Source organism: Ptychodera flava, chromosome 14 (genome assembly GCF_041260155.1).
Source record: "Ptychodera flava strain L36383 chromosome 14, AS_Pfla_20210202, whole genome shotgun sequence".
Lineage (NCBI taxonomy): Eukaryota > Metazoa > Hemichordata > Enteropneusta > Ptychoderidae > Ptychodera > Ptychodera flava.
The window spans coordinates 25,372,053-25,399,713 of NC_091941.1; the positions used below are offsets into that span (position 1 = coordinate 25,372,053).

Consider the following 27,661-nt stretch of genomic DNA (forward strand, 5'->3'; position numbering starts at 1 on the left):
TAATATATTCATAAAGTTCTGACATACAGAGCTATGTGCATGCTTATACATTTATTTGCATATTTATTGAACTGATGAACTTCTGTCATACATATGATTTATGATATACATCGTTTTCAGAGTTGAGTAGAACTTTCATGTTCAGGTTGGCACATATATGCTGGCATAAAATTGTCATTTTTGATGAATACATCGTACAAATTCAGACTGATCTGAAATAGATATGAATTCACACAGCCATGGAACTTGATTGATGGATTTTATTTGATTTGGAGATCATGTAAAGTTGTGATTTGCAATCCTTCAGATTTAAGATATCATATACTGACTATGAATTCCATGACATTACTTTCCATGTAAACTCTAAACTCAGTGTATGCAACTCATGAAAGGCAAACAATGTACAGTAATCTATCCTTTTCCGTGAAATTTACCAGTAAAGCTGTGGTTAACTCCCGGTGGTTGTTTCGCTCATATTTGCTGTGCTACCCAAACACTTCTGGCATGGCCACGCATGAAAATATACTTTGAATTAGGACGATTGTGTAAACTTTTGGGTGAACGTGCTGCCAAAGTTGTGACCTTCGTTATGATTATGAATTATAGATGAGATTAAAATACGACTGACGTGCTCTTTCACCACCCAGAGCTGTGCTCAGTCAATCTACCTGGATGAGGTCTGCAGGAATGAGGTCTGCTCACAAGGGATGCAGGGATTCTGTGAGTTGAAAACTGTCACTGTCGTCTGTGACATCAAATAGCTCTGTGAACACAAGAGCATCGGTGCTCAGGAAACGGAAGAATGAATGCAAATTTGAAGTGGAATACCTGAGGTGTGAAAAGCAAATGTGTTTTGCACAAACTCTGGGAAGAGAAAATCAAACAGGTTTAAAACATTGTTGCTACACTAGCCATTGGCATGTCAGCAAAAATTTGAGTGGCACCTTTGATTTTCAGCAATGCTACTTGTATATATAGATTCTGCTTGCATGTGGCTTTGCTGTATGGTATATTGGTAGGCATACCGTTGCTTTTCTATAGTAATGTCATGGAATTGTCAAGTTTTGATCTGAGTGTACATGCATGTATCGGTACGTCTCATCGGGAATACAGTGACAAGTTATACAACAGCTCAGGTTTCGTGTATCTAGGTGAGGATGTAATTTGACAAGTTCAAGAATCTGCCAATGAGACATTGAAATTGTATTCAGTCAAATTATTCCTTAAAGCATCCTTACAAATAGCAGTTTTGCAATGTGTTAACCAAATCTGATGGAGTGTTGACTTTGATCACTGAAGTTGGACATACGTGGTATGTGTACGAAATTTTTCAAGCAAGTACTGGCGCAATTTTACCGTTCGATACACAGATCATTTGGCATTAGGTTTTTAAAACATAAACTTTTTATTGTCCGGGTTGAAGCCATTAATTTTTGCCTTCCGATTTGAACCCCCTCCCACAAGGAAATGGAGTGAAGAGCTAAAGGCATTGAAGAGTCTAATTCTGTCCCCTCACATTTCTCTTAGAATACAGTCTGTTCAGTGCAAAGTTGCACACCCAGTCTACGCAGAGCCATGCTAAGTAACGGTATCTCATGAAATCTGCTGTTACTGTAGTATCTTTCAAACCATCAACTCGGCCATTGTCATTAGGCAGACGGTATCACACTCTCTTTTCCTGTTGTTGATGTGTGTGTGTGTGTGCCTGGACTTCATAGGTATCAGAGAATAACACCCCTGGTGAAGACAATTACCCGATACAAACTCAGACAGTCTGACACTGCAGCTCATGTGTAAACATCACTTGATGAGTTTAATGGTACTTTCTGTGGACTTAGCAAAGCTTTACATGGAACATCACTGCTTTTTAAAATCCATCAAGGAGGTACTCGTGACTCATGTCTCTCAATTGAGTGTCCGCTCACACCAAGATTTCCCTTTAGCCGCACATCCCGTTAAAGTTATCTACCCAAATAATGATGCTATCACTCACCTCAATTTCATAAGTGGTCCTCAAATGATCAAGTCGTGTGTATTTAGTTATTGAAAACTCGCAAACAAGCCACTCTGATCTTTTGTCATCATCGCAAAGTTACCCCCTCCCATTTATTTCTTTCAAGTCTTTATGTTGGCTGGGGGAATGTTTGGAAAGTTACTGCCTTACCTTCCTGAGGATCACGATATGATCTTGAATTTGTGCCGTTGGGCTGTACATGTATTCACATGAATGATTCAAGAAACACTTGAATGGTTAGGAAATGCCCCAGGTATCGAACCATTTTCAAAGATAGTAGGCATTCAGTAGAATTCTGTACAAAACTAAAAGTTGACCTGCCTAAATGATTAGAGTTTATCCAACTATTCCAAATGTAATGGGTTTTATGAGAATTCTGTACAATACCCAAGGGTGACCTTCTGGGTTTCATATGATGAGGTATAACTGCAAAAATATTATTTCTTGATATTAATATATCTTATGCATATTGAAATGGTTATTACATGCTGTTAATGTGTAAGCCTGAAATCAAATTTAATCTACTCTGTCTGTGTGTATATATAAGTTCTCCAAAGGCTACCCACACAGAAGGCTTTACATAGAGTAACCTAGTTTCAATGATGTAATGAAATGAAATTTCCCATGTTAAGAACCACTACTTTCGGGAAGCATTCAGACTCAACATTTACTTTTTTATTTGAACAATAGTAATTAAAGCTCTTCCACCGTCATGTGTTGAATTGCAAGTCATGATGATTGCATCACATAATTTGCCGTATCTCATGCTGGCATTTTCATGATAAAAGGTTGCAATGTCTCTCGATTCCTAAATTAAAATTCACAAATAGTTACCCAGATTCTTGCTGCTTTTCTGTCCACTGTTTCAACAGCAACGTTGTGGGACCTGCTGTCGAACGATTGTACAAAACATGATCTTGCTCCACAAGAGAAGCAAAAACATCTTTCAGTCGACATAACAGCCTCTACAGCCACCAGTCAACTGGCCTTCATTTTGCTGTGCTGTGAATAAAACATCACTGTGCAAGAAGTGCAATCAATGCCCTGTGGAGGCTTACCCACTCCATTGAGAAATGCCCTTGCTTTCAAATTTTTCCCCATCTAAATGTTGAGAAATGCCCACCCTTTAAATTTTCACCCCATCTAAATGCTGGATGTTAAGTCGCTTACTATAATTACTGCAAGATAGAACCAAAATTCAATCAATTTTCTGATGCTGAATCAATTTGAAAATTCTTTTCTCATTTGTTTAATATTTCAGGAGCTGTCATTATCTTCGTAATGGGAGTTGGGAGATCGCTGCTCACTGTGGGATGTGCAATTGATGGTGAACAAGGAGACGGAAGAGGAGTGTTATATCCTCATTACATCAGAATCAAGGTATGTTTTAAACACCAGCCATATCAACTTTACGATAAGCTACTTCCTTGCATTGAAAATAAGGAATTTGTAGATGTTTTCAGTCGTCACTTGTGTGTGTAATTTCACATCTCACATCTTAGCCTTCCTTTTGCTTGCATTAGTTCCAAACCATGCAATGCAACGCAAAGATTTCCTGCCCATGAGAAGTGAAGAATTGCTTCCAAGTTCATGGACATGATCTACTTGTAATGTACCCACACTTCCGAATGCATCTGACTGATCTTTAAGTATCATTGGAGGTAGCTTTTTGTACCACGTTTGAGAGATGTTTTAGAGGAATTTGATCTGTAACCATTTTGATTTTCTGCATTGCTGCATATATATTTTGATGTTGTGTGTCCTTGTTGTTTTGTACGGTTTAATTTGTCTTCTCTTTATATATTTTTGTCATATTGACCGCTTTTTGCAAGTCTGAAATAAAGTGAAAGATTATCGTCATCCTCATCATCATCATCATCGTCATCGTCTTCGTCGTCATAACACGTACTTTGCACATTCTGTGTCATATTGTACAACTACAAGTCAATGTAGTGATTAGTGCGAAATGATTCTTTTTACGCCAAAAGCAAACTGTATTCACAATTGTCTCCACCTCTGATAACTCAGTAATCCCTAATCAAAGCAGTCACCAGGCCCACTGCTGCATGTTATTGATTATTTATCCAAATGGTCCATTAGTCTAACAGCAAAATCTCTCAGAAGCGTTCAACACGTCCAGAAAGAATAATAGAATCAACAAAATAAAGACTGGCTAATTCTCAATTGGATAATTAATTGTCAGACAAAACAGGTAATGAGGGAGATTTACTGTTTGATGTTAAAGATTTAATCTCCATGTGATGTCTGTCCAAAAGGATGGACTGCAGTCAAAAGTGAACTGCCGTAGGCAAATTGTTCATATTTGCCGTCACATTTGCTCTCTATTATGCATATTATGTGTGTTGTGTTAGTATTTCCGACAGTATTTGTCGCTTTAAATAATTTGTCTTCAGGTGATGACAATTGACATCATGATTAATTATTTACGGCAACAGACTTTTTGTCTGCAGGATGCCTAATAATAATATACTTGTAAGTACGCAGTGCTTTTTCAGCACGCCCATGAAGAGAGTCAATTTTTATCACATTTCATCATGTAATATTAGGGATGGACTTGAAAATTCTGGAACAGATGCAGGAGGACAACAAATTTTGATAGGGGAGGTTAAACCATGAAAATGTTCAGTGATCAAACAAGTGCGTGTAATTGCCACAACAGATGATGGAATGTGTTCCAATATGGAACTTTGCATGCAGTCAAAGTTTGGCATAAAGCAGTGAGTGTCCATTTTCAAGGACTAACATCATCGGAAATATCACAGTGATGTTTTATAAGGGTATCGCAATGAAGTTTATGGTTGTGTGTGCATACAGTTGCACCATTTTTATCTGATAGGTAATTTTCCTAGGCATTACAAAAGGCTCAATTGCACACTTTCTGCAATCACACAACCAAAAGGAAACACTGTATCAGTATGCATATGTCTGCCTGCGGGCTATCAATAAGAAATGTTTCTCTCATTTTCATTTTCTTCCCCGTGTTTTATACAAAGTAGGTCACTTGTAATTATTTCACGCACATTTGTGTCAACGTCACAGGTGTCCCGTTTCAATTATTAGAAGCGAGGTTTATTTGCCTTCTCTTAATTTCATTTATTGATATGCCAGCCACTGAGTGATGCATCGACATCAAGACAGTCAGGCTGGTCACATCGACAAACATATTCCCAATACTGTATCTTTATTTAGTATTCATTTCAGTTTAATATATCTCTATATCATGAAAAAATTGATGCAGCGGGAGTATTTCATTCCGTGAGCTTTATATTACCGGTACATCGTCAGAATTGCAATGGATACCATCATGAATTTGATCTAAAAATATACTCAAAAAAGATAAACTTTAATTGCTTTCTTTATTTATTTTTATTTAAAAGTTTCTTTGCCATCCCTCCCCTTTCCTCAAGAGGAGAAGGGAGGGATGGCAGGGTTAATGAGTACCTAACCTACGCCACACTGTAGCACGGGTGCAGTGTGGCATAGGTTAGGTAGACTCATTAACCCTTTGAGCGCCAAAGTCAATTTTTGTCACCTTTATAAAATATACCCAGTCAATTTTGTTTCAGATTTTTTGACGTAATTTTGATAAAAAACGTTAGCCAATGAAATGTGATATCCATTTGGTCCACAAATATCAAAAGAAATACAGAAAAATTAAAAAAATTGGTAAAATGTTGCACTAAAATTTTGGCGGGAAAAAAATTATAGGACTCAAAGGGTTAAGGCTTAATCATGCTACAACATAGCCTCAATCTCTGACACAAGATTTAAATCCCGTTGCACAGTAGTAACTCAATGCGTATATCAGCATCAGTGCAAATAAATTGGTTTACATTGGTGGTGTTAAAAGCAAATACAATTAGCTGTATTTTGTGCTTCTTTGTTTTGGCTATCAATCTTAGCCATTAGAGTTGGGACTGTACCATCAGAATCCAGAGGGCTTTGTGCTGCAGAGGTTTGGGAATCAGACCAATGCCTTTTATAGGGAGAAATTAAATTTCCCCTCCCTATATTAGACTTTGCAGTGTGCTAGAGTTCTGAGAAAAAAAAATCAAACCCTGATTATATTTGATTTTAGATGCCCCAGAGGCCGTGCACTCATTACTGGAAAGAGATTTTTGTTCCCCAATTTTCAGCAAACTGGAGCAGATTCCTTGTCCGCATGATTCAATCATCAAACCAATGTGATAACAGCACTGTAAATACTCTGCTAATATAGACACTTGCTAGGGAAAATTACCCACTTGATACACCTGCAGCCACAAAGTCTGGCACTGTCGCTGGTCAGTCCACCCAAGGTGAGAAGGGGCACAGTGTTTGATGTCATCAGCAGAGAATTGATCAAACTATAGGTAATTCTTGTCTTGACTTCGGTTATTTTAGCATGAGCCTTCTGTGCCAATTGAATTCTCAAGAGGTGAGATAAATTTTCTGTCATTATGGAAGGGCTAACCCCATTGTATGCTCACTGAGTATATATTTCCATCACAGCATTTTACCAGTATGCCCTAGATAGTCAATTACAAATCTCTGTTCAGTGCCTAGATAGTCAATTACAAATTCTCTGTTCAGTGTTCAACGTTTAAAAGCATTGTGTCAATGTATCACTCTCCTTAGAGCCACAGTGAAAAACTTGTACTCGACTGTGTTCTCCCACGGCACCTTGGTTACATTCAAATGGCTCATTTTATCCAAGCTATTTGTCATATGGAGTCCCAGTTATTTATTATTATGTTTCATCCCAGCTGTTTGCTATATCTTGACACAGTTTCATGAATCCCAGCTTGAAACAGCTGCAATAACCAAGTGGTGAAAATAATTTATTGCTGAAATACTAGATGATGGGAAACATCAGGAGGAAGTCACGTGTTCAGCACAAATTGAAATTATCAAAATTTCTCAGACACCACAAAATAAACAGCTTATCTTGCCCTGCTTCAGAATTGTCAATTTAAGTCAAGGCAATTATCACTGTACAGCATTGATGCCAATGAGTGACTGTAATATATTTGTTTTATCATTTTTATCATCATCTCATCAAAGATACAGTAATCATAATGAGTAATACAGCAACTTGCCTCTTTGTGCTATCATTTGCAAACATCACAATATTTCCAGAAATTAATCCAAAGATTAGAGTACAGTTTAAATTTCACCAATAATGCACAAATAGCAAGGCCAAGTTTGAGATCATAATTTGTTGCCTTCCCAAGGGATGTTGCCCACGACGGTAATATTGATAATGCTTGAGCCGAGGGCAAAGCATCATCAGTATCGCCATGAGCACCAGTCCAATAACTGTATGGTATTAAACAAATTTTGATCTAGCCCTTGCCATCATTTGTCGTTAATTTGATTTCACCAAACAAAAGTTTGTGTCTAAACTTTCACATAGAATTTTACTGAGTCACTCAGAGTAAAGTGAACCATTTTATTTCTCAATCACACCATCTGGATTTTGATGACGAGATAATTTTAAAAAAAAACATACTGTGTTGTGTTGTTTGAGCCAGTCTTGTGTACTTGGTGTCGGATTGTATGAAACTGTTATCTCAAGGATAGTAACTCTACCCATCCTTTTTCAAGCTACCACTATACAGTGTGTAACCTGTGAATGATGAATTGTCATGGAAAGTCAACATTATCCATTATATCTCAATATTTTCATGCAACAATCTAATCTACAAAACCCTGATACACACTAGAAATGTCTCTGAGGTGGATATGCCTCGGAAACAAATGTTCAGACTCAAATTTCTACAATTCTTTTCTGATCAACTACCACTTGTGGGCATCCATTTTAAAGCTCTTTAAGGTGAAGTACTACGAATTACGTCAAAATTAAGTTGTGGTGTCATTTTCTTGAAACTTTGCACAAATATTCTTGGAAGTTGTGCAAGTGCAAAAATAAAATAAAAAATGAGGGTCACCACGCTCGTTTCCATGGAAACGGACGTTAAAATGGCGTCGTTAGAAATAAATAAAAATGATATAATTCACTTAAACTAAAGAAAACAATCATAAAACGCTTAGCAAATGAGTTAATTTTAATAAATACCAAGACTTAAGATCCATTTCTATCGAATGTATAGTTTTCATGATGTTTGTAAAGAAATTTTTACATAAGTATCGATTACAAAATGACGATATCGAAATTATATCACTACATAATTTTCGAACTTTCTTCCTGTCGTTTTGAATGGTGTCATTTTGACCAAACTTTGCGAATAAAATCCTGACATAATACCGTTTAGTTTACACTTTTAATAAAACGGTGTCACCACGCTACTTTTTACAATATCTCCAGGTGAATGGGTAATATGCGCCATGTAAATAGGAGAGAAATGTTAATTTTTCGCTCATATTGAATAAAAACTAGCTTCCTAGGGGGTCAAAATATGACAAGGTTATAGGTCACATGTATTTCTAAGAGACTGGGTCAAAAAATTAGGTAAAAGCGCAATTTCAACAATTACAGGTGATGCTGAATACATGCTACAAAGTAACCCATTTGCGACAGGCTGGAGTTAAATCTGCGCAGAAACGTTCTAAAGCGTGTGCACGTCCGAATTCGTCGCCCTTTACCTTAAGTAAAAAAAAATTGCATTCTCAGTTCTTTGAAAATTGAAAATTTTACTTTACCCATGGAGTAATTAACACAAGGATGGCAGCCATTTTGAATTTCAAATGTTAGTAATTTGTTTTCTCCAGCACCAAACTTTTGCTCAATGACAGCTGATTCATATTCTTGATTAGTAAGAGAATGGTTCAACATTTCATTGAAGAGAGTTTGAGCAAAAATTTTCACTTTCGAGGCAAAATTGTATTTACTATAATGCACGCGACTAAATTTTCACCAGCTTATAGCGATAATGATTTACCCAGCTTCTGTGAGCAGGTGAATGTGCAGATTTCTACCCCAATTCCTAGTTTCTACTCATTTTTAGCTCATATTTGGTATGTATAAAAATACCAAAAAGAGCTTATATGGTGAGTCGGTGGAGTCTGTATGTCTGTATGTATGTACCGGTATATATGTATGTGCGGATGTACCGGTGTGTCTGTCACACACAAAAGCTCCCAAACCACCGCACCTAACATCACAGTATTTGGTGTACAGGTAGACCCAGGGGTTGAGATGTGACATTGTTCAAATGAACATGTTACTGTCAAAAATATGCAAATGAGGTAAAAAAAAGGGGAAATCCTGCAAATATGCGGGAGTGGTGGCATTTAATGAAACAGCCCACACATCTGAGTTGGAGATTCTGTAATCTCTAACCTATTTGTACGCAGTGTACCTATAAGGTGTAGGAGTGGTGGCAGTGACTGAAACAGGCTACTCGACTGCCTTGAGTCATTTCCTGTCGTTGTTCATGAACTGATACATATTGGCAGACCTGCTGAAATCATGAAGGACTGTGTTGAAACATTCCTCTGCTAAGCCTGTTCCTAAAGTTGACCAACAGTACCTAAAGTTTCAGACCGTATTTTCTTTTGTCATTCTTGTTTTTTCTGGTTTAAATATTTCTTGATGGACCAATTGAAACCAAATATGAGCACACTGTCCTTGACGGTATTTTTTATTTTCACCCATGGTATCTTGAAGTTCCTGAACAATAATTTGTCCTCCAATCTGCCACACTCTCTGCAAAAATACAAGACACAGAATTGGGCCTTGTGCATAATTGCTGTAACCATAGCAATTCATGGTTTTCAGCCCGAGGGTCGTTGTTATGTCTCAAGGTTCAGCGTATTTCCCCCTCATGATTTCCACATTCCCGGTGTGAAGCACTCAAATCTCAGGCTAAGAGTTTGTCTCAAATTAGTGGTGACCAAGGAACATTATAGCCAGCTCATTTCATCAAGCGGAGGAAACAGTCAAGTAGAGATGTGCCTATATTTCCATCCTGCCCACTTCATGTGGAACATGTGATCAAGTCCATGATTTATTAGTGATCCACTTTTGTGAGAACTTTGTTTCTTCTTTTGATGTATATTCAAATAGGTAATACGTTTAAATCATACTTACATGCAATTTTTGGTATATTAGTTCCATCCATGCCATACATACATCTTGATTGTGTATGTCAAAATGTCTCATTAGCCAGAGTAAGTGAAATTGCCAGTGATTGCCATGTCTGCAAGCAGAGGCAGACAGTGTAGGTCAGTGCCTAACAACTGTGGAGATTGGGACACTCTTTGTCTAATTTGATGAGGTAGTTTGGAATCCTGTCCATACATGGTTTATTATGATTTATCATGTTTTAACTGTATCGGTTCCAGTGTTTAAGTCAGCACACTGTTCCTCATCAATTGAAGCCGTTCCCATTGCTGCATTAGGTTGTGATTCAATTTTGGTTAAGTCATCACATTGAAATCGTCACCGTTGGTAACTTGAGTGTGGGCAATATTCTGCATGGTTTCTTAATCATTGAAACCAGAGAGTGAATTAGGTGGTTGTTGTTGAATTTCCCAGTGTCTGCACAGTGTGGTAGCAAATAGCAACCAGTTTGAGTGTCAAGATTTCAATACAGATATTAGAAAACTATACGTTAAAAATCAATGCATTTTAGATTAAAGGACCAGTAGCTGTAACATTTGATGAGTTTTTTCCACTCATTTAGTTTTTAATGTCTACAGGTTCTTGTTCTACTTCCCAAAGTATGTTGAGATGGACAGTGTTGAGTTTGTCAACTCAGCCTGTACATGTGTAAACTGCACCATTATTGTGGAAAAATTGAATTCTTGTCCAGGCTTGAATTCAACCAATAACAGTACATGCATAGACGCTGTGTTTGCAAGCGAAATAGTAGGTGTTTTAGTGCAAAATGTTACAGCTACTGGTCTTCTAAACTGAACATAATAATGATTTATACATTTATTAAATTCAGTGTTGCACCAGACATGTTGACGCTTCTTTGCTGATAAAGAAGTCTTCATCTTAAATTTCAATAATATTCTTTTAAACACTGCACTGTCAATTATATCAACCCAACAAGTATGTCTGAACAAGGAACTGTAGATGCATCCTTATAGTATTGCTGCGTACATTCTGACATGTTATTGAAAACATCTCTACTGCTTGCCAGATGTCACATGAAAAAGTTCAAATCAATAGCCTACAAGGATGATCCTATCTGCATTGACATAAAGAGACAAAAGATGAAAACATCTGTATAATCACAATCAGCTGATCAAAATGAATAGTATACCACAACAGTGTGTCATGTCTACCAATATGTCGTTCTGATTGGATGGAAAAATCACACCAGACCAATGCGTCGCTCTGATTGGATGGAAAAGATGACATCAGGTTTGAGTAGTAATCTACCAGCACTGAAATGGGCCCCTCAACTGGCATAGATGGCTAATACCGAAACAAAGGATGTTTACATGTAGTAATCTTTATTTTTCTAATCGATAAAATAAAAAAGAAACCCTAAAAATTTGCACGAAAATGTCCACCAATAAAAATAACAGCACACACTAAATTTCTAAACCAAGATGCAGACATTGTATACAATCATGTAAAACATGTAAAGTACGACATCACCGCAGAAACACAACAGCTAACAACACTGAAATCAGACACTGCAATTTCAAACTGTTGTAGGAAAAGATTGATTAAAACCAAGTTCATCCCACATTTAAAAGATTGAAACCATTTTTCCTGAAGGAGATTGAAAAAGCGATTGATCTGGATGGGTCATGAGATGAGTTTATGAACTCTAGGAACCGGGAAAGTGATGTCAAGAGATTTGAAGGATGGGACCTTGCAAGCAATTATTGACTATTCTTTTGAGACTGATTCTACCATTAGCAGTTGCATGGCCATACCAGTTATTAATAATAAATGTAAGGATAGCTGGCAAAAAACCACGTAAACAGTCAGACCAAGCAACACGTTGTTGCTGTTCACTGGCCCTATCATAATGAACCAGGGAAAATTAAGGGTTAGGAAAGATTGCCTGATTAAAAAACATTTAAATTATTGGAAATGCTGCATAAACCTTCAAATTGTGTTTTTCACAACATGCACTCTGCCCTCCGAGGGTTGTCTGGTTATCTGTTTTTACTTCCAGGTACAAGTTCCAACTACTCGTGTTCAGGATTTCTGTTTTAAAAAATACGTCGGTCCCTCCATTGAAAACGCCAGGAACAAATGTGTTGATAATATAATAACAATAATCCCCTCAACAGATGGCTTTACATTGAATTTGAGTAGCTTTGCTATTTGTCACGTATTGTACCCAAATCTTATATTTACCCATCTGGAATTGGGTTTCCAGCAGTAATTGTATGTGTAAGACATACCCTCATATCTTATTCACACAATTTCAACTAAGGTTTTGATTAATTCACAGTCATCCTTATCTTGTTCATTGACAAAGCCATAGAGAACTTCTATACATGTTCCCATGTTATCTATCGCTGGATTATTTATTCAGTTCATCATAAATTTATTTGTGATGTCGAGAGGAGACGGAGGACAGATAACTATGTTTGGAGCTTCTCTCTGTGTTAGAGTAAACCATTAATACTGTCTCCCAGTGTTAAAATGTAAAAATATCATTGCTTTTTAGACCATCTTTACTGGAAGATTACTTGCTGGATCTATTATTTTGAAAAAAGAGATACAGGTATTTTATTACTGCATTTTTTATGGAACAGATCTGTATCCACAAGCACAGAACCAGCCTGACATCAGAATATTCTTATAATTTGTACTCCATCTTTCAGTATAATCATCCACTTTTCTATACAGTGTTCATGGCTTACAGCTTTTCCATGACACCTTTGCTTTGCATTTTACATTAAAACATTTCATTTAGAGGTTTCTAAAGGAGTCGGTTTGTTACATTTTACAATTTATCCGATATGTTGTGCATGCATGTATGATCACTGGTACATGAACTACAACTGCAGAAATTAAGCTCCCATATAACACCAAGTGTTCAGCACATTTGCATATTAAGCATCTGTTGTTGTTGGCAGGGAAATGACAGCATAGACTTCCATGCTAATCCATTTTGAGCCAATCCAAAGCAGTTTCATCCACGATGTCATAGTAAGGAGGTGATTATGTCCCTCTCACTACATTTACAGGTGGAGTTTAAGATTATTGAATGGGTTAGAAGCTATCTCTATTGTCAGAGAGTGGCATGATGTTGTGTCATCCCAGTGTATGACAAGTGGGCCTGGGTCTTGCCAAATTGCGGAGAATCTTGCAATCCCACAGACTAGATGGTAGACCAAGGATGTATAGCTTCATTGTCTACTAAAGGTAGCTTTAGGAAGCATGGGTCCACTGTTATTCAGTGTAACTCATCTCTTGTCACTTCATTGATGAAAAGTCAATCAAGTCAAATGATATACCAAGTAGAACCGTGTCATTGATCAGACTTGCAAGACAGGGTCACAAATACCAATGGTGGATATTGCCACAAGCCACAGCCTACCATCCCTCACTAACAGCACTCTGTAAGCCAACTTTGGGCAAAGTGTTCAATGGTCATCTTCATTTGTTCCGGTAGCAGTGATGAGCAAATGTTCAGCATGAAGGACACTAAAACACTGTCACTTTTAGATGTCATTTCAGTGTTCAGTCAGTTGTATAAATACAATCAATACCAATTATATATATATATATATATATATATATATATATATATATATATATATATATATATATATATATCTCTCTCTCTCTCTCTCTCTCGAAGTATACAGGTGTCCTCGTGGGCAATTACAGTGCCCAATGCAAAACCAGAGCGTTATAAATAAACAGATCTATTACTTACTATTACCTCAATGCTTTATCAATGATTGACCATGAAATGTCAAAGTCTTGGCCCTTATGACCGCTTGCCTTTAGCGGCGTATTGTATTGCCCTACAGTATGGCGCTAAAGGCAAGCGGCTACACCGAACAAATTGAATTCACAAAGACCAACCAATTAGCGAGGAGAAGCAATAACAGAAAGCGTCACATCACGTGGTTCAACCCCCCTTTCAGCAAGAAGGTGGAAACCGTTAACATCGGCAGGAAATCTCTCCAACTTGTCAATAAATATTTTCCAAAGGGTTCTAAACTTCACAAGATCTTCAACAGAAACACAATTAAAGTGAGTTATAGCTGTAAGAAGAATATGGCAAGTATAATCAAATCGCACAATAAGAGGGTAATCTCCGAAGAACAGCGTAAGGACCAACCAGCTGATTGTAATTGCAGAGTTAAGTCGGCATGCCCCTTGAAGGGTAACTGTCAAGTCAAAGGTGTGGTGTACAAGGCCAAAGTATCGCTGGAAGACAACGGAGAGAGGGTTTATATCAGCCTCACTGATAACACCTTCAAGACACGCTACACTAATCACATGAAATCGTTCCGTAACGAGAGATGCAAAAACGACACCGAGTTGTCAAAATTTGTATGGAACTTAAGAAATAAGGGCCAAGACTTTGACATTTCATGGTCAATCATTGATAAAGCATTGAGCCACTCTAACATGAACAAGCGATGTAATCTTTGTATATCAGAAAAGCTGCACATTATCAATGCTGACAAATCTACACTGTTACACAATCGCTCTGAGTTGGTTTCAAAATGTCGCCACCAAAACAAATATTATTTATCGAATTTTAACACCACCTACAAATAGAATGGTTCGTCCCAATCATATATGTAAGAGTGTCGAGCTAGTAATCCTTTCACTCTATCTGAGGATTGCAAGATGCATGAAACTTAAGTAATAGATTTCATGACTTTGTACTTGAAGTAATCTGTTTATTTATATATATATAATATATATATATATATATATATATATATATATATATATATATATATATATATATCAAAGTAGATTTCATTACTTTGTACTTGAAGTAATTTGTTTATATATATATATATATATAATATATATATATATATATATATATATATATATATATAAAAGATTTTTGATGAAAAGAAACAGTTTTCAAAATTAATAAACAATATCAGTCATCTGTATTATCAACAATATTTGTAACACTAATACCTAAAAGCCATTAACACCACCAACGCATATGGGGCATTGTGACAATATGGTAATGGTACAGTGAACACACAAGGGTCTGTCGTTAACTCTATATCAAGCTTTTATCTCAACAAACATTGAATGTGACATTTTTTTCTTCAAGGGTCTGTCACTACTTCAGAATAAAGCTTTTAGCTAAACAAACATTGAACGTGAACTTTTTTCTTGCAGGCTGACAAAACAATAAGAAGTCCCTACGAGGCAAGTCCAAGTGTTACCGTGGATATGAGCGGCTCCCAAGACGATAATCTGGATGACAGAACTGAAGATCAAGCAGATGGGACGGAATACGATGACGTGGAAATCCGAGGAGGTCGACGATCTGTTGACAGATACACCAGCCCCTGGTGGCTCTCCCACGTCAAAGTGTGGTATTTTTAATGAAATAAATGATCACCACGACAGAGATTCCCCTCAGTGCCTCTCTTTTTGATACTCTCTAATATGGAAACAAAATTGAATTTTGTAATATATGCCGTCATTGCATGGTTTTGGTATAGATTCCTTTAAAATATCAATTAAAATTTCAATGGGCATAGTATGGCTCTTGAATGTGATGGTTTTTCGTGCAGTCTCTCTCTGTCTTTAATACCACTGCAAGTTTTGGTGGATTTTTTGCCCATAGTAGCAGTTGCTTCATGAATTGATCTAGTCTGAGTTGCAGACAGACGACACACAAAACTGTATGAAAATCTCACAACAGGTATGTTGAGTACAGTATCATATGAAATGGGCTGCCAATCACAAATGTTGTCGGTGACACTGACAAAGTCAATTTAAATTGCAGTCAGTAGTCTCAGTTTCTGCAAACAATAATTCCATCAACAGATGCATCGTTGGTATGCAGCTCTCAGAGGCTGTGTGAACTTTGGAATATCTTACATATAAACCTGCAAGGAATTTGTCCTTCCAGAGTACAACAGAATATGTTTCAAGGATATATTTAGGGTTTACTGAACAATATTTTCAAACTCTGAGCACCATATACAAGCAGCAATCAAAATCTTCAATTCCGTATTTGAATTCTAGAATTATTATACACATCAGCTGTACCAGTCACTTGCAGAAATGCAGTACAACCAGCAACTAAGTTTTACCGAGTTTATGTAGGGTGCACTCATAGAATTAGGTAAGAATGTATGTCTTACCAGGATAAGCAAAAGTAATGATGTCATGCATGACTGCTTTCCCAGAAACTGATGACACAATCAGTTTCTGTGCAGAAACTCATGATGTTGTTACTTAGGGTATAGGTATACAATCCATGACTTTTTTGCATTTTTTGTATATACCGTAAAGCATTTTGAAAAATTGCCCCTGCTAACGAGGACAGCCCTCATCATGATGCTAATGGTATTGCTAAACTTCAAAGTATAGCATAATTTCACGAGTAAAATAAATGATGAGAAATTTAAGATGAATAAATTATTGTAATAAGGAATATGTGCCTTCTATTCACTGAACACTGAGTTATCTCATATACCGTATCTCTTTGCTGTTTTGCAGTGGGAGATGAGTCAATAAAATTAAATTAATAATTGCAATGCAAACAATATAACAATATTGATGAAGGCAGTAATCTGTGTTTGGGATTTTAATATTTGGATTTTTTTACATCATGTAATTGTACATTGATTGTATCATTTTAAACTGTACAGTGTGAAAGACCAAATAACATTAAGGGCAGTCCAGCGTGTTCAAGATAGATAAAATAGATTTTAGAAATTTCAAGTTTATTTTTTTCAAAACATACATGTATTTATCAATGTTGAATTTATATAAGATAGTTGGTAGTATTTTGTGTGCATATGGTCTACCGTATACTTCTTAGAAGGTATAATGATGATTGGAAGAGTGAATAGCATTTCTAAATACATTTACCATAATGCTCTATATTCTACAGTTCCTCTTCAGAGCCATTGTACTGATGGAATACCCTTGGGACAAAGCTGTCTCCCTACACTCTCTATGGGCATAATATACTCCAGCATACCACTACCATGTACACATGTATGCATGCACACACACATACATACATACATACATACATACATACATACATACATACATACATACATACATACATACATAAATCGTACATACATCATACATACATTATACATACATACCATACGTACATACATACATACATACATACATAAATCGTACATACATCATACATACATCATACATACATCATACATACATACGATACATACATACATATTTACATGCATATTGACATACACTTTCAGATACTCACACAGATAATTTTTTCAGTGTGAACGCCAAGGAACACTGTCAATTCCATGAAACCTGATACCATTGTGGTCATTGACTGCAATATTAACCTCAAAAATGTGTATCAGATTGTATTCTAAATTGTGCATTTTAGTACATCGACACTGAATAAGCATTTGAGTCTAATGATAGTAAGATATGACATGTACATAGCAATACAAGCATTGACTCAGTTACAATTTTGACGAGATGAAGAGATTGTTTTTTCGAAGGTGGTGAGAGCATAGCTTTCTTACACAGCAATATTAAAAAATGTTACATTTTAACCTTATCAAAATACAGCAAATAAACTGTTCAACCGTTCTTCTTTTTATCAATGTGAATAAAGGAATGTTCCTCTTCGATAAGTTTTTAAACGTGAACCTATTTATATTTGTCTGGTACCAATAATTGTAATACAATGAGGGTATATTGAATCAGAATATTTTGTAAACGCAAATAAGACTCTGTTGCCTCAAATAAAATTGTTGCCTGGTGGAGGAAATTATTTGTTCCAAGGTCTTGAAAGAAAAAAACAAGGGTTTGTAAAGATGTTCTGTAGTTTCTAACATGTGATTTTTCAAATTAATAAGAAAGAAATGTGTTTCCATGACACCACCAACATACTCAGTTTCAAATCTGCCAGTATTTCACATTTTTCTACAACTCATTGAATTCCTGTGTAAGGGACCTTGGATGAAAAAAATTGGTTACATAATGCACTTTTGGGTCACGGGAGAAAAAATTATTTTGACCTTATATTCTTTTTACCAAGAATGCATATTTTGCTGTAGAAAACAATTTTCGACTGTAAAATTTAATTTGGTTTTCCTGATCATGTATTCTGTGTTATGCAAGACAGGGGCGTGACTAAATACCCTATCAGTGTCGGCCATCTTAATGAAATACACTGTATTTCTGCATGTATGTATGTGGGTGTAAGACAAGATGTTCTTTTCACCAGCCACAGAACTGTGCAATTATGCACCTTTTATCAGTTACAATAAACAACAGTTTTACAAATTTGTTTATGATCTATCTTTTTGTTCATTCTGTAGTTTGTTTTCGTCCTTCGGCGAATTCATGCCCCAATGGTGTCAATGCGTTTGGATGTGTGATGAGTTCGCGATCAGTAACATCCATGATGTTCAAGATGCTAGCGCTGTAAATTGCGCACAGCCATTCATTGGAGTGGAGTGGAGCATTGAACTTTATTCAAGCTTTAGGCTATCTCAAGTCACTAAGCCTTCGTCGCTGTTGTTTGCTAAATAAATCCTGCCCAGTTGCCAAGCACGAACGTTTTCACATTGATGTCAAGGGTAGCAGTTAAATACTTGCTCGGTACTGATCAAGTTTTGGCAGGAATAATTCGCCATTTTTAGTTTGCTAATTATCAGGTAGCTACTCTCTTGCTCAGGGAAGCAACCACAAAATTCCTGCCGTGTGCCAGGTAGTTAATTGGTTAATTTCCATGAATTTCCTACACTATTCAAATAATAGAATTTCCGACACGTTTTCCTCACCGTTATTGACCGTGTCGTTCCTAGAAAGTATCAACCTAGAGTTGCCCTTTATTGAATTAGGAGCATGGTTTCGCCCGCTGTAGAGGTTTGCAGGAATATACAATTCGAATAAGCCTATGTGAATTGAGGTATGTAAGAGCGCGTGAGAAAGTTTCGACTGCAGACAGGATGTTTGAATCAATGGAGATATCGATGTAAAAATGCAACGGGCTGAAGAATTTAATAGTTTAAAAAATTAGAAGTCCAGTGTAATTTAAGGGTAATCAGTGCTGGTTCAACCATCCGCCCTTTTAGCGAATGATTTAATGAATTCTTTTTAATGGTAAATGGTGCACAGTAAGATTCAGCCGTTGACAATATTCATGACCCTTCTCAAAGTGGCCGGTTATTCAGTAACAAATAGAGATATACCAAGGCCTTTCATGTTAACTGAAGATATTAAGATTAGTATGAATGTCAAATATTTGTTTTCGGTAATGTGGTCTATTTTTTAATGTATACTGCTTTGGTATTCTTCAAATATGTTCTGTCCAGGAAAACAGTCGAATTTTAGCTGTTTTGGCAAAACTGAGCATAGTCGCTGGGCTTCTTTGCAGATTTATACAATATCGACGGGACTGATAGCTTATTAGATCGACGTTTCCACTTTGATACGGTTGAATATATGCTACATACACAAAAATAAGAACTACGGATATCATAAAAGAAGTTCATGATCATTAACACGCACGCTGGAGAAGATCGGTAACCCTCTAGACCTGATCAAAGTCAAAGAGCCAAAGTGAAAAACGCAGAAACAATGAAGTGATTGACATGCGAATATCCCTTAGGGCCTTTAAATTCGCGAAGAGGCAAATGTAATGATATGAAGGCCGAGTCGTTATGGATGTCAAGTGTTTTACAGAGCACACCCTGCATCCCACCTTGTGTTGTCAATTGGTCCTTTTGGGAGTATGTCACTTTCACGTGACCTTCAAACCGCCTGCGACCTGGCATCACAAGGAGAGATTTCTCACATGTGTCCTCCATCTGGCGAAATGCTGGACAAGCTGTTGTGAATATGGCAGGGTCTCTCCACAAAGGGACCGTGAACATGGTATACGAGGACATCCTCGATAAATGACACCAAAGAGCAATGTCAGCTGGATGAGTCCGAGTACCGTCTGCCACTATTTTGAATGATACAGCAAGTTTTGAAGAGCAGAAAGGGAGATACGCGTGATTTGTTTCACGATATTGAGACAAACTTAATATGTAAATTGTTCCTCAATTGGAAAGCGATGCACGTTTGCTCCAGTTCGCGTTGCTTTTGAGTCGGCAATATATTGAATTTCAATCACAGTAAAGTAGCTAGTGTAGCTACCCGTGTAGGTATACTGATACATGTACTTCCAAATGGTTCGCTGAAGAGTTTCAGATGAACATGCGTGCAGAGTGCGTACACATCAGATCCCTGTCAATCAAAATATGGTATAGTAGATTTCACAATCTAGAGCCACTGGAACTCCAAAACGTGGCCGAGATTCATGACGAATACTGCCAGTTGATTTTGTCCGGTCTATGTTGCAGGGAGGTAAAAAACGAATATCACAGCTCAAGTTATTGCTGTGTAGGGATTATCTCAGAGGGCAAGACAGCTGCTTGGAGAAGACCCTAATCCAGGTGTTAATAGGTTTGAAATATTACAAAACATATTTTGAATCAGACCAAACAAAATCCGCAGGCAATGTATGGCTTTCGTTCATTTTTTTTAAGTTTAACTGTAGTAAACATCGTGAATTAACAAACATGCATAATGGCAACCAGCTCCAAGTCAATCTCTCTCTCTCTCTCTCTCTCTCTCTCTCTCTCTCTCTCTCTCTCTCTCTCTCTTCTCTCTCTCTCTCTCTCTCTCTCTCTCTCTCTCTCTCTCTCTCTCAGAGCAATGAGATGACACGCAGACGGGTACATTCTAGTAAATATTCCCGTTGCACGATGCAGCTGCCTGCCGAGTGGACAGGTACTGCCATCTTCGAAAGGTAAGGCCTTTTAGTGAAATGAACAGAATCGTAGCCACAGGGTAATTCAAATTGAATTTCTACAGCACACTGATGTCCATGGTCATTAGTTTTCTCCGGAAAGAGAAAAAGACAGTGATAAAAATACAGCCCTGGCAAATTACAGTCTTTTTTCGGATTTTGCTCTGGGGGACGAGAAGCAGTCAGATACGGTTCGTTTGACTAGCTGTGTACCATCGATGATTAGCTACCACGGGGCAACGTGTTCATCATCTTTGTGATCGTTGTCGTCCCTGTTTGCAGGCTTTGCTGGAATGAAACTACACGGTGCGCAGTGGGGCGATTCTGACTGTTCTACCGCACTCGTTGCATCCATGTCTGACAGTACGACAAGTATAGAAAATACTCTCAGCGACCGACGGGTCACAGAACCATGTATTCTTTTTTAATATATTTTCTGCATCTGTCTGTCTCATTGGTATATCTGAGAAACGTCGAGGTAGTTTTAATTTCCGTGTGCACTTTTTAAGTGAGGACGAATGAATTCTAAATACCGCTTTCAAATGTCAGGAGAATCAAGTATCTCCAGGTGCTTCTTTCTGTCTCCCAGACGTTTCCAGTGTCCACGGCACCCACAAATGAAATCTTATATAGTTTCTGAGCAATACATTGAATGCAATAGTATTGCGTGGGTATTCCTGATTAACTGCCGTTATTTTGATTCCAGCATCATGACTTGGAAGAGAGCGATCGCGCACACAAATGAGGACGTTCATTATCACTTTTTCTTGCGGCCATGCTGCTCGACTTATGCTTCAAATTACGGACAACACTCTTTCTGGTCTCAGTCAAATATTGAGATACTGCAGAGAGAGCAAAATGCCATAAAACAGAATAAAGGTGATCGATTGAAAGGATTACTGTAACAGAGCATGGTTTCTGTGTCCGTTACATAAAATGTAACGTAAATAATCTTACGTTTATCACATGTATGTTAGCGTTTAACAGATTCACCAAAAAACTACCATGTTATACTCTCTCTGCTTAATTGTAATTGTATGTTCGCTTATATCCATAATAATAATTCAAGTTCAAACTTAAAGCATACAAACAACTCTAAAAATAATAGCAGGTAATGATTTACAGATCTTAATAATATTAAGTTACACTATGCCTAGGTTGTATGTAGATTAGCCGACATTTGAGTTTTAATTAACCATCAACTTGAGCATCGTTTGTCATTGTTTCCAATTGACATATAAATGTCCAAATTCATAAAGTCGGCTTACATAAAATTTATTGATGGCTTACATGAAATATTATCAACCTTTGTACTAGATAAAACGACTAAAGTTCTGGAGGTGTGAATCATCTCCATATCAGCGCGACAGGTTTACACGTTCATATGGGCGACAAGGAGTGTCTTAGTCTGTTGAGTAGTGGATGGAGAGAGTCTCGAAACTAAACACATAAATGTCGCCTCATCTGTAATTCTCCAAAACGTTAGCAGAAATGACGGGCTGCCAGGGTCTCTAAGTCTTTACAAACCTGGGAATGCGTCGATCTGAAATTGAGTTTTCCCGGCCCAAATCGTCGGACGGCTGATGAATGTTCCTTTCTGCCATCTTTTGCAGTATACTTTCAGTCCCTCGCTGATTTTTCTAAGCATGTGACAAGTTCATTGACACTGTCTGCGCTCCAGCCATCGCTGTGATTTACCAATACGTCGCAGTTCCAAAACATTTACCCTCTATGCACTTAATCGTAACCTACCAGCTAAATTGAAACTACTTTTAATGAAATTTTAATTATAGTTCACATTTTGTGTCTCATACATCGCAATTCCTTAACATGAAGACTCCGTGGATTTAGAATCCTTCCTTCCTAGCTGAATTGTAACCACGTTTAATGAAATTTTAATGAAGGTACAAATTTTGTTGCGTACCTTTGTACTCCGATTTTACAATCAGCACAATATTAAGTTTTCGGTTTTACGGCGGGCGGCGATACAAATCGACAAGTCCAGTACAAACAAACGGCTTTTCGATGATTTGTTTGAGCACGGCGCGTGGCATAAAATGGCTTTTGTGAGGCTATGGCGACACATTGTTTATTCTGCCCGGGCGACAGATGTGCACGACGACGATGGGATTTCAGGAACATGCAAAATGCCGGATTTTATTGGTTTCCAATGATACCCTGTACAGACATTACCTAAGGCTGATATTGGAGACGCTATACTTAATCTCGCAAGACTCTTTGCCTTGTTCGATGGAATAGGGTTCGAAATATAGCTTTGTGTAGATCAAAGGCTTCACATACAATCTCGATTCTGTCAACAGCAGGTGGAATTAATACACAGATTTTATCAACCGATCAGAAAAACGAGAAATGATAAAAATAATCAGGAATGTTTGCTTATATCAAATGGTTGAAAATGCTTCAGGATAATATACTGGAGAAGAAAGACAAGGCATTTGTGTTTAAATGGAAGAATCGCTTTATCAGCAACGGATTTTTTTTTCGGTATCCCGATGAATGGCCCGTTGAGAAACAGGTCACGCAAATAGTTGTATAGAACTGCAGTTTTCTATTGAAGACTCAATATTTGTACCACAAAAGTAAATCTTGAATGCGTGCGCGGCAAGGTTTCTGAAATCAAAGCAAAAGAGATCTGGCATAGAAAACATACGTGTTCGGCGGCTAAGTAGAGATAGGAATCGTAGGTATGCCACAATACCGTTCGCTACAGGCAAATTACCTTTTTTTTACCTATCACTCCGAACCCTAGATTTCCCTTGTAGGTTGATAGAAATTTCTTGTCGACACTTCGAAGTGGAATTGTACCGAGGAGAGAAAGTAATGTCACGTTTACCGCGATTATTTTATGGGCGTGAAAAAAATTCGTGACGATTCAGTCGCACTAGATGAATGGTCCAGAATTGTCTAATTGCATGTATGTTTCTTAACAGGAAAAGCCTTTATTGATAACACAAACGCCGCTTGAATAAAACACAGACTAATAAACACGCATTTGTCGGGGAAAGCGTGTATGGATACCTTGTTATTCACGCTACCGCAGTTTGCTTCTATCAAAAATTGAATATACAAAGGAAATAAACGCTCAATCATGCTTTTAGAAGTTAATTAAGAGCATATTGTGCATTAGGAGAAGTGCCATTATTGGAGGACTTAACCACTTAAAAACTATTGCAATGCTCTTGGAAATACCATCCAGTGGATGAATATACAGTCTGCTTATGAAGCTACTGTTTTGCATTTTAGTCTTTGACAGTTCTGCCCATCTGCAAGTTCAAGGGCTCTAGAATTGAAGATTTTCCCTTCTCTCCGTGGCTGATCACGAGTTACAATCTTTGCAAGAGGCCAATTTTACCTGGACGTTGTTATTGAGGTTACGATATCCCTTGTTAACGACAAAAACAATATTGTTCACCTTGTTTCGTATCGCTAGTTCTAAATTTAAGGGTTGGTGCATGGTGGAGATACGTCAAACCTTTCAGGTCGGAAATGGAACATTTTGCCTAAATAAGACAATTGTTGAGAGTTTGTGAGTGTACGCCTGCAGCTCTGTGGCATAGAGGTTACGGCAGTTGAACTGCGGATTCTCCACCATGTAGACCAATTTCCCTATTGTATCCCGAAGAGCTCGCGATAGAGTTCCCGGTGCCTCTTCGAATGCAAATATTCGCTGTTAGAATGGAGGGTGGATATCGACAAAGCACACAGTAGCTAACCAATACAGTAGATTTTCGATTGGATTCGAACTCACAACGCACGGCACCCAGTCACCTAGCGAAGACATCACAGTCAAAACCGCTCGGCTAAATCCCCACCCTTAAAAATTGGTTCAATAACCGAGCGAAGTTGTTACAATATTTCTGACTGCGACCCCTCCACAAGCTGTAGAGTCCACACCCTGTAGAGTTCATGAAGTACTCCCACTCACGTACTCGTTATCAAAAATCGCACACACACTTAATCATAGCAGTGAATACATCGCTTTGCTGGGCGAGTTACGTATCGAATTCGAAGGGAGAAAGAACGTATTCTTTACACCAAATGACGAAGGAAATATCACTGGGATTCGTCCAACCTTGGTGCACGCATTTGTATGCACAAAGCTTTTCCTCTTACGCAATTTATGTGACGTAAAGTTCTGTCTCAATATATATTTTTAGGCACATGATTCTTGGAGTCAGAAAGAGTTTATCATTAATTGATAAAACGAGTCGAACCGTGAGAGATTCACGTAATCTGAAGAAGAGCTTGTGGCGAGACTTAGAGATTGTGTAAGCTATACTATATCCCCTGAAGGTCTAATTAGGAGTCGTTACCAAAGCCTTGGAGCCAAGCACAACGCCAATGAAAAGTAAAGGGTCGATGTCGTTTTCTCACAGTGCATGTTTTGTTGTCCATTATATTTCTTAAGAATTCATTATTTTCCTCAGTATCTTCACAGACGAATAATGATTTGCAGAACGTGAATCATTCACTCGCAGATAGAAAAAAAGGAAGACAAACGTGACACAATTTATGCTATCTGTCAAATTATTGATAATATCCTAACGGATTCTCTACCAAACTGTGGTAATGTGCAAGTAAATTCTCCATCAAACTCCAAACTTCGGCGTAGGGTATGGCTACAGTGAGATTGAGCAAAATTATGAAGATAACAATATTGCGAGGTGCGATTTACCATAGTGATTTCACCCTATAAATTTAGACAATTAGAGTATATCACTGTCAAACCGTTGCCTGAGTTTGTTCCGAGCACACACTTTTTGCGTGCGTCATCGATGTTCGGCGAGGACATGCTCCAGAAGTCTTTGCTCTGTCGCACAGTACGTTGCCACGGTAACGTGCCATTACCTCGATAACGCCAACCACATCTATCGCTCACCATAGCTGACTCCTCTGCACGAATACAGCAAATTGGCTTCATTTCGTGTTGGTGGAGGTGTATCATTACAAAGTCAAGGACTGCAGAATTTCAGTCTGTAACCGAAAACTATAAGACACAGATGATCGGAAACAGCTTGTTTCATTACCATGAAATTCGAAAATCCATAAACTCGTTTCACCAAAAAGGTATAAATCTTAAAACAGTGAGTCCACGTAAAAGATCCCTCATTGTGCGGTCGCGCTATGTAAAATTATTCTGATTTCATTAGGAACAAACTTATGAGACGGCCCCTTACTTAGATGATCGATTTGGTAATAATATTCGGGATTGCATCAAAAGGAGAAAATTACATGTGATATTTGCAGGTAATTGAGAGTGCAAGGTTTAACACCCCGGTTCCTCACCAACGCTTAATAGTTTCTTAGGAGTAGGAGAATTTGAAAATCCGTCACAAAGTAATGTATGAGATGGCAATTTAGAGATTATGGTGATGGAAAATTGAAGTATAACTGAACGCTGCTGACTTTCAAGTATTACAGCGTGTTTGCGTTAAGCCATAAAGCCTTTAGGAAAATATTTGATCTAGGTATTTCTGTTACATCCTAGAAGTATTAGGGTTAGTTATATAGCGCTGAATTGTTTACTTACAAAATTGTTTCGTTTGGAAATATTTCAAATTAGGTTTTTCTCCATTCCACTCTTGTAACCTTTTTTATGTGTTGCATTTTAGGTGGCTTCCAAAGCGGTGTGGGTATTATTTCAACGGTACCGGCATAGTAACCAGAGTAAACGAGAAACTAATGAACCTTAAACTGTATTGGAGATGAATCTCTTACGGATACAACATACGCCTCGGGGGAAGAGAGAAAAACGATATCCTAATTACGAAATTAATATTGCATTTCTTCTCCGGTCCCGTACCGCTCTGCGCAGTTCATGAAATGGTCAACAGTTTTTCATGGCGTGATACTCTGTATTGACCAAGATTTCGATAAATGGCCCTGTCCATACCCTCTTATTAAAAAGACGAATCATCGACTTTAATGGCGATGTACTTGGATGACTGCACGCGGTGTTTGGCTTGAGGGGTGACGCTTTGATATCAGATGATTTAAAAAATTAATTCTTCCGATATCCAGGAGAACAGGGAATGCGCATTTAAAAGTCTCTGACACAGTCAGCTGATAGCATATAATACTTATTGCATCTTATACTGCAATTTTGTATCTTAAAACACATCAGGATGCAATCGGCATTTTCACTGGAAAATTCACCGGAGGGCGACATTGAAAAGAATTGTACGCCTCCATGGATCTATGACACGGTACGCGAACAGAGATCCAGTCTCTCTCTCTCTCTCTCTCTCTCTCTCTCTCTCTCTCTCTCTCTCTCTCTCTCTCTCTCTCTCTCCAAATGAGAGCAGATGGCAACAGGTACGTTTGAGACACCGCCAAAGAATGCCATATTGTTTGTGCCAGCGAATATACCTCGCAGGTTTGTTTATCAAAGAAAAAGTTTCATTATCAGTTCCACACGTCAAAATCAGCCTTCCAATATCCTGTTTTCAGACATTTTATGGAATGTCCAATAAAGTGCGCTGATTCGTAAAGTAGCACTTTTATGGAAAGGGGCTTTTATTCAAGCCGTGGATAAAATGAAACTGCTTTTATCACACCATACGGCTGTAAATAGTCACAAATTCTGTCGTGATAACAGTTTTGAATGAACGGTTGAAATCATGGACAATAATCTCGGCTCATTTCAGCGGCGGGTCTCTTTGCTGTCTGAATTAAAAAGCGTGCACATGGCAAGATTAAACAA

At 37.7% G+C, this 27,661-nt stretch overlaps 1 protein-coding gene across 2 annotated transcripts in view; it reads left to right on the plus strand.

Moving 5' to 3' along the window:
• LOC139149890 (uncharacterized) overlaps positions 1 to 18,419 on the plus strand; it is a 76,020-nt gene extending 57,601 nt beyond the window's left edge. For both annotated transcript variants that reach the window (XM_070721909.1, XM_070721908.1), the window contains exons 3-4: positions 3,276 to 3,394; positions 15,288 to 18,419. In XM_070721909.1, coding sequence (XP_070578010.1) covers positions 3,276 to 3,394; positions 15,288 to 15,497 — 329 coding nt within the window. In that variant the 3' untranslated portion in view covers positions 15,498 to 18,419. The remainder of the gene's footprint in view (positions 1 to 3,275; positions 3,395 to 15,287) is intronic.
• Positions 18,420 to 27,661: the final 9,242 nt, after the last annotated feature.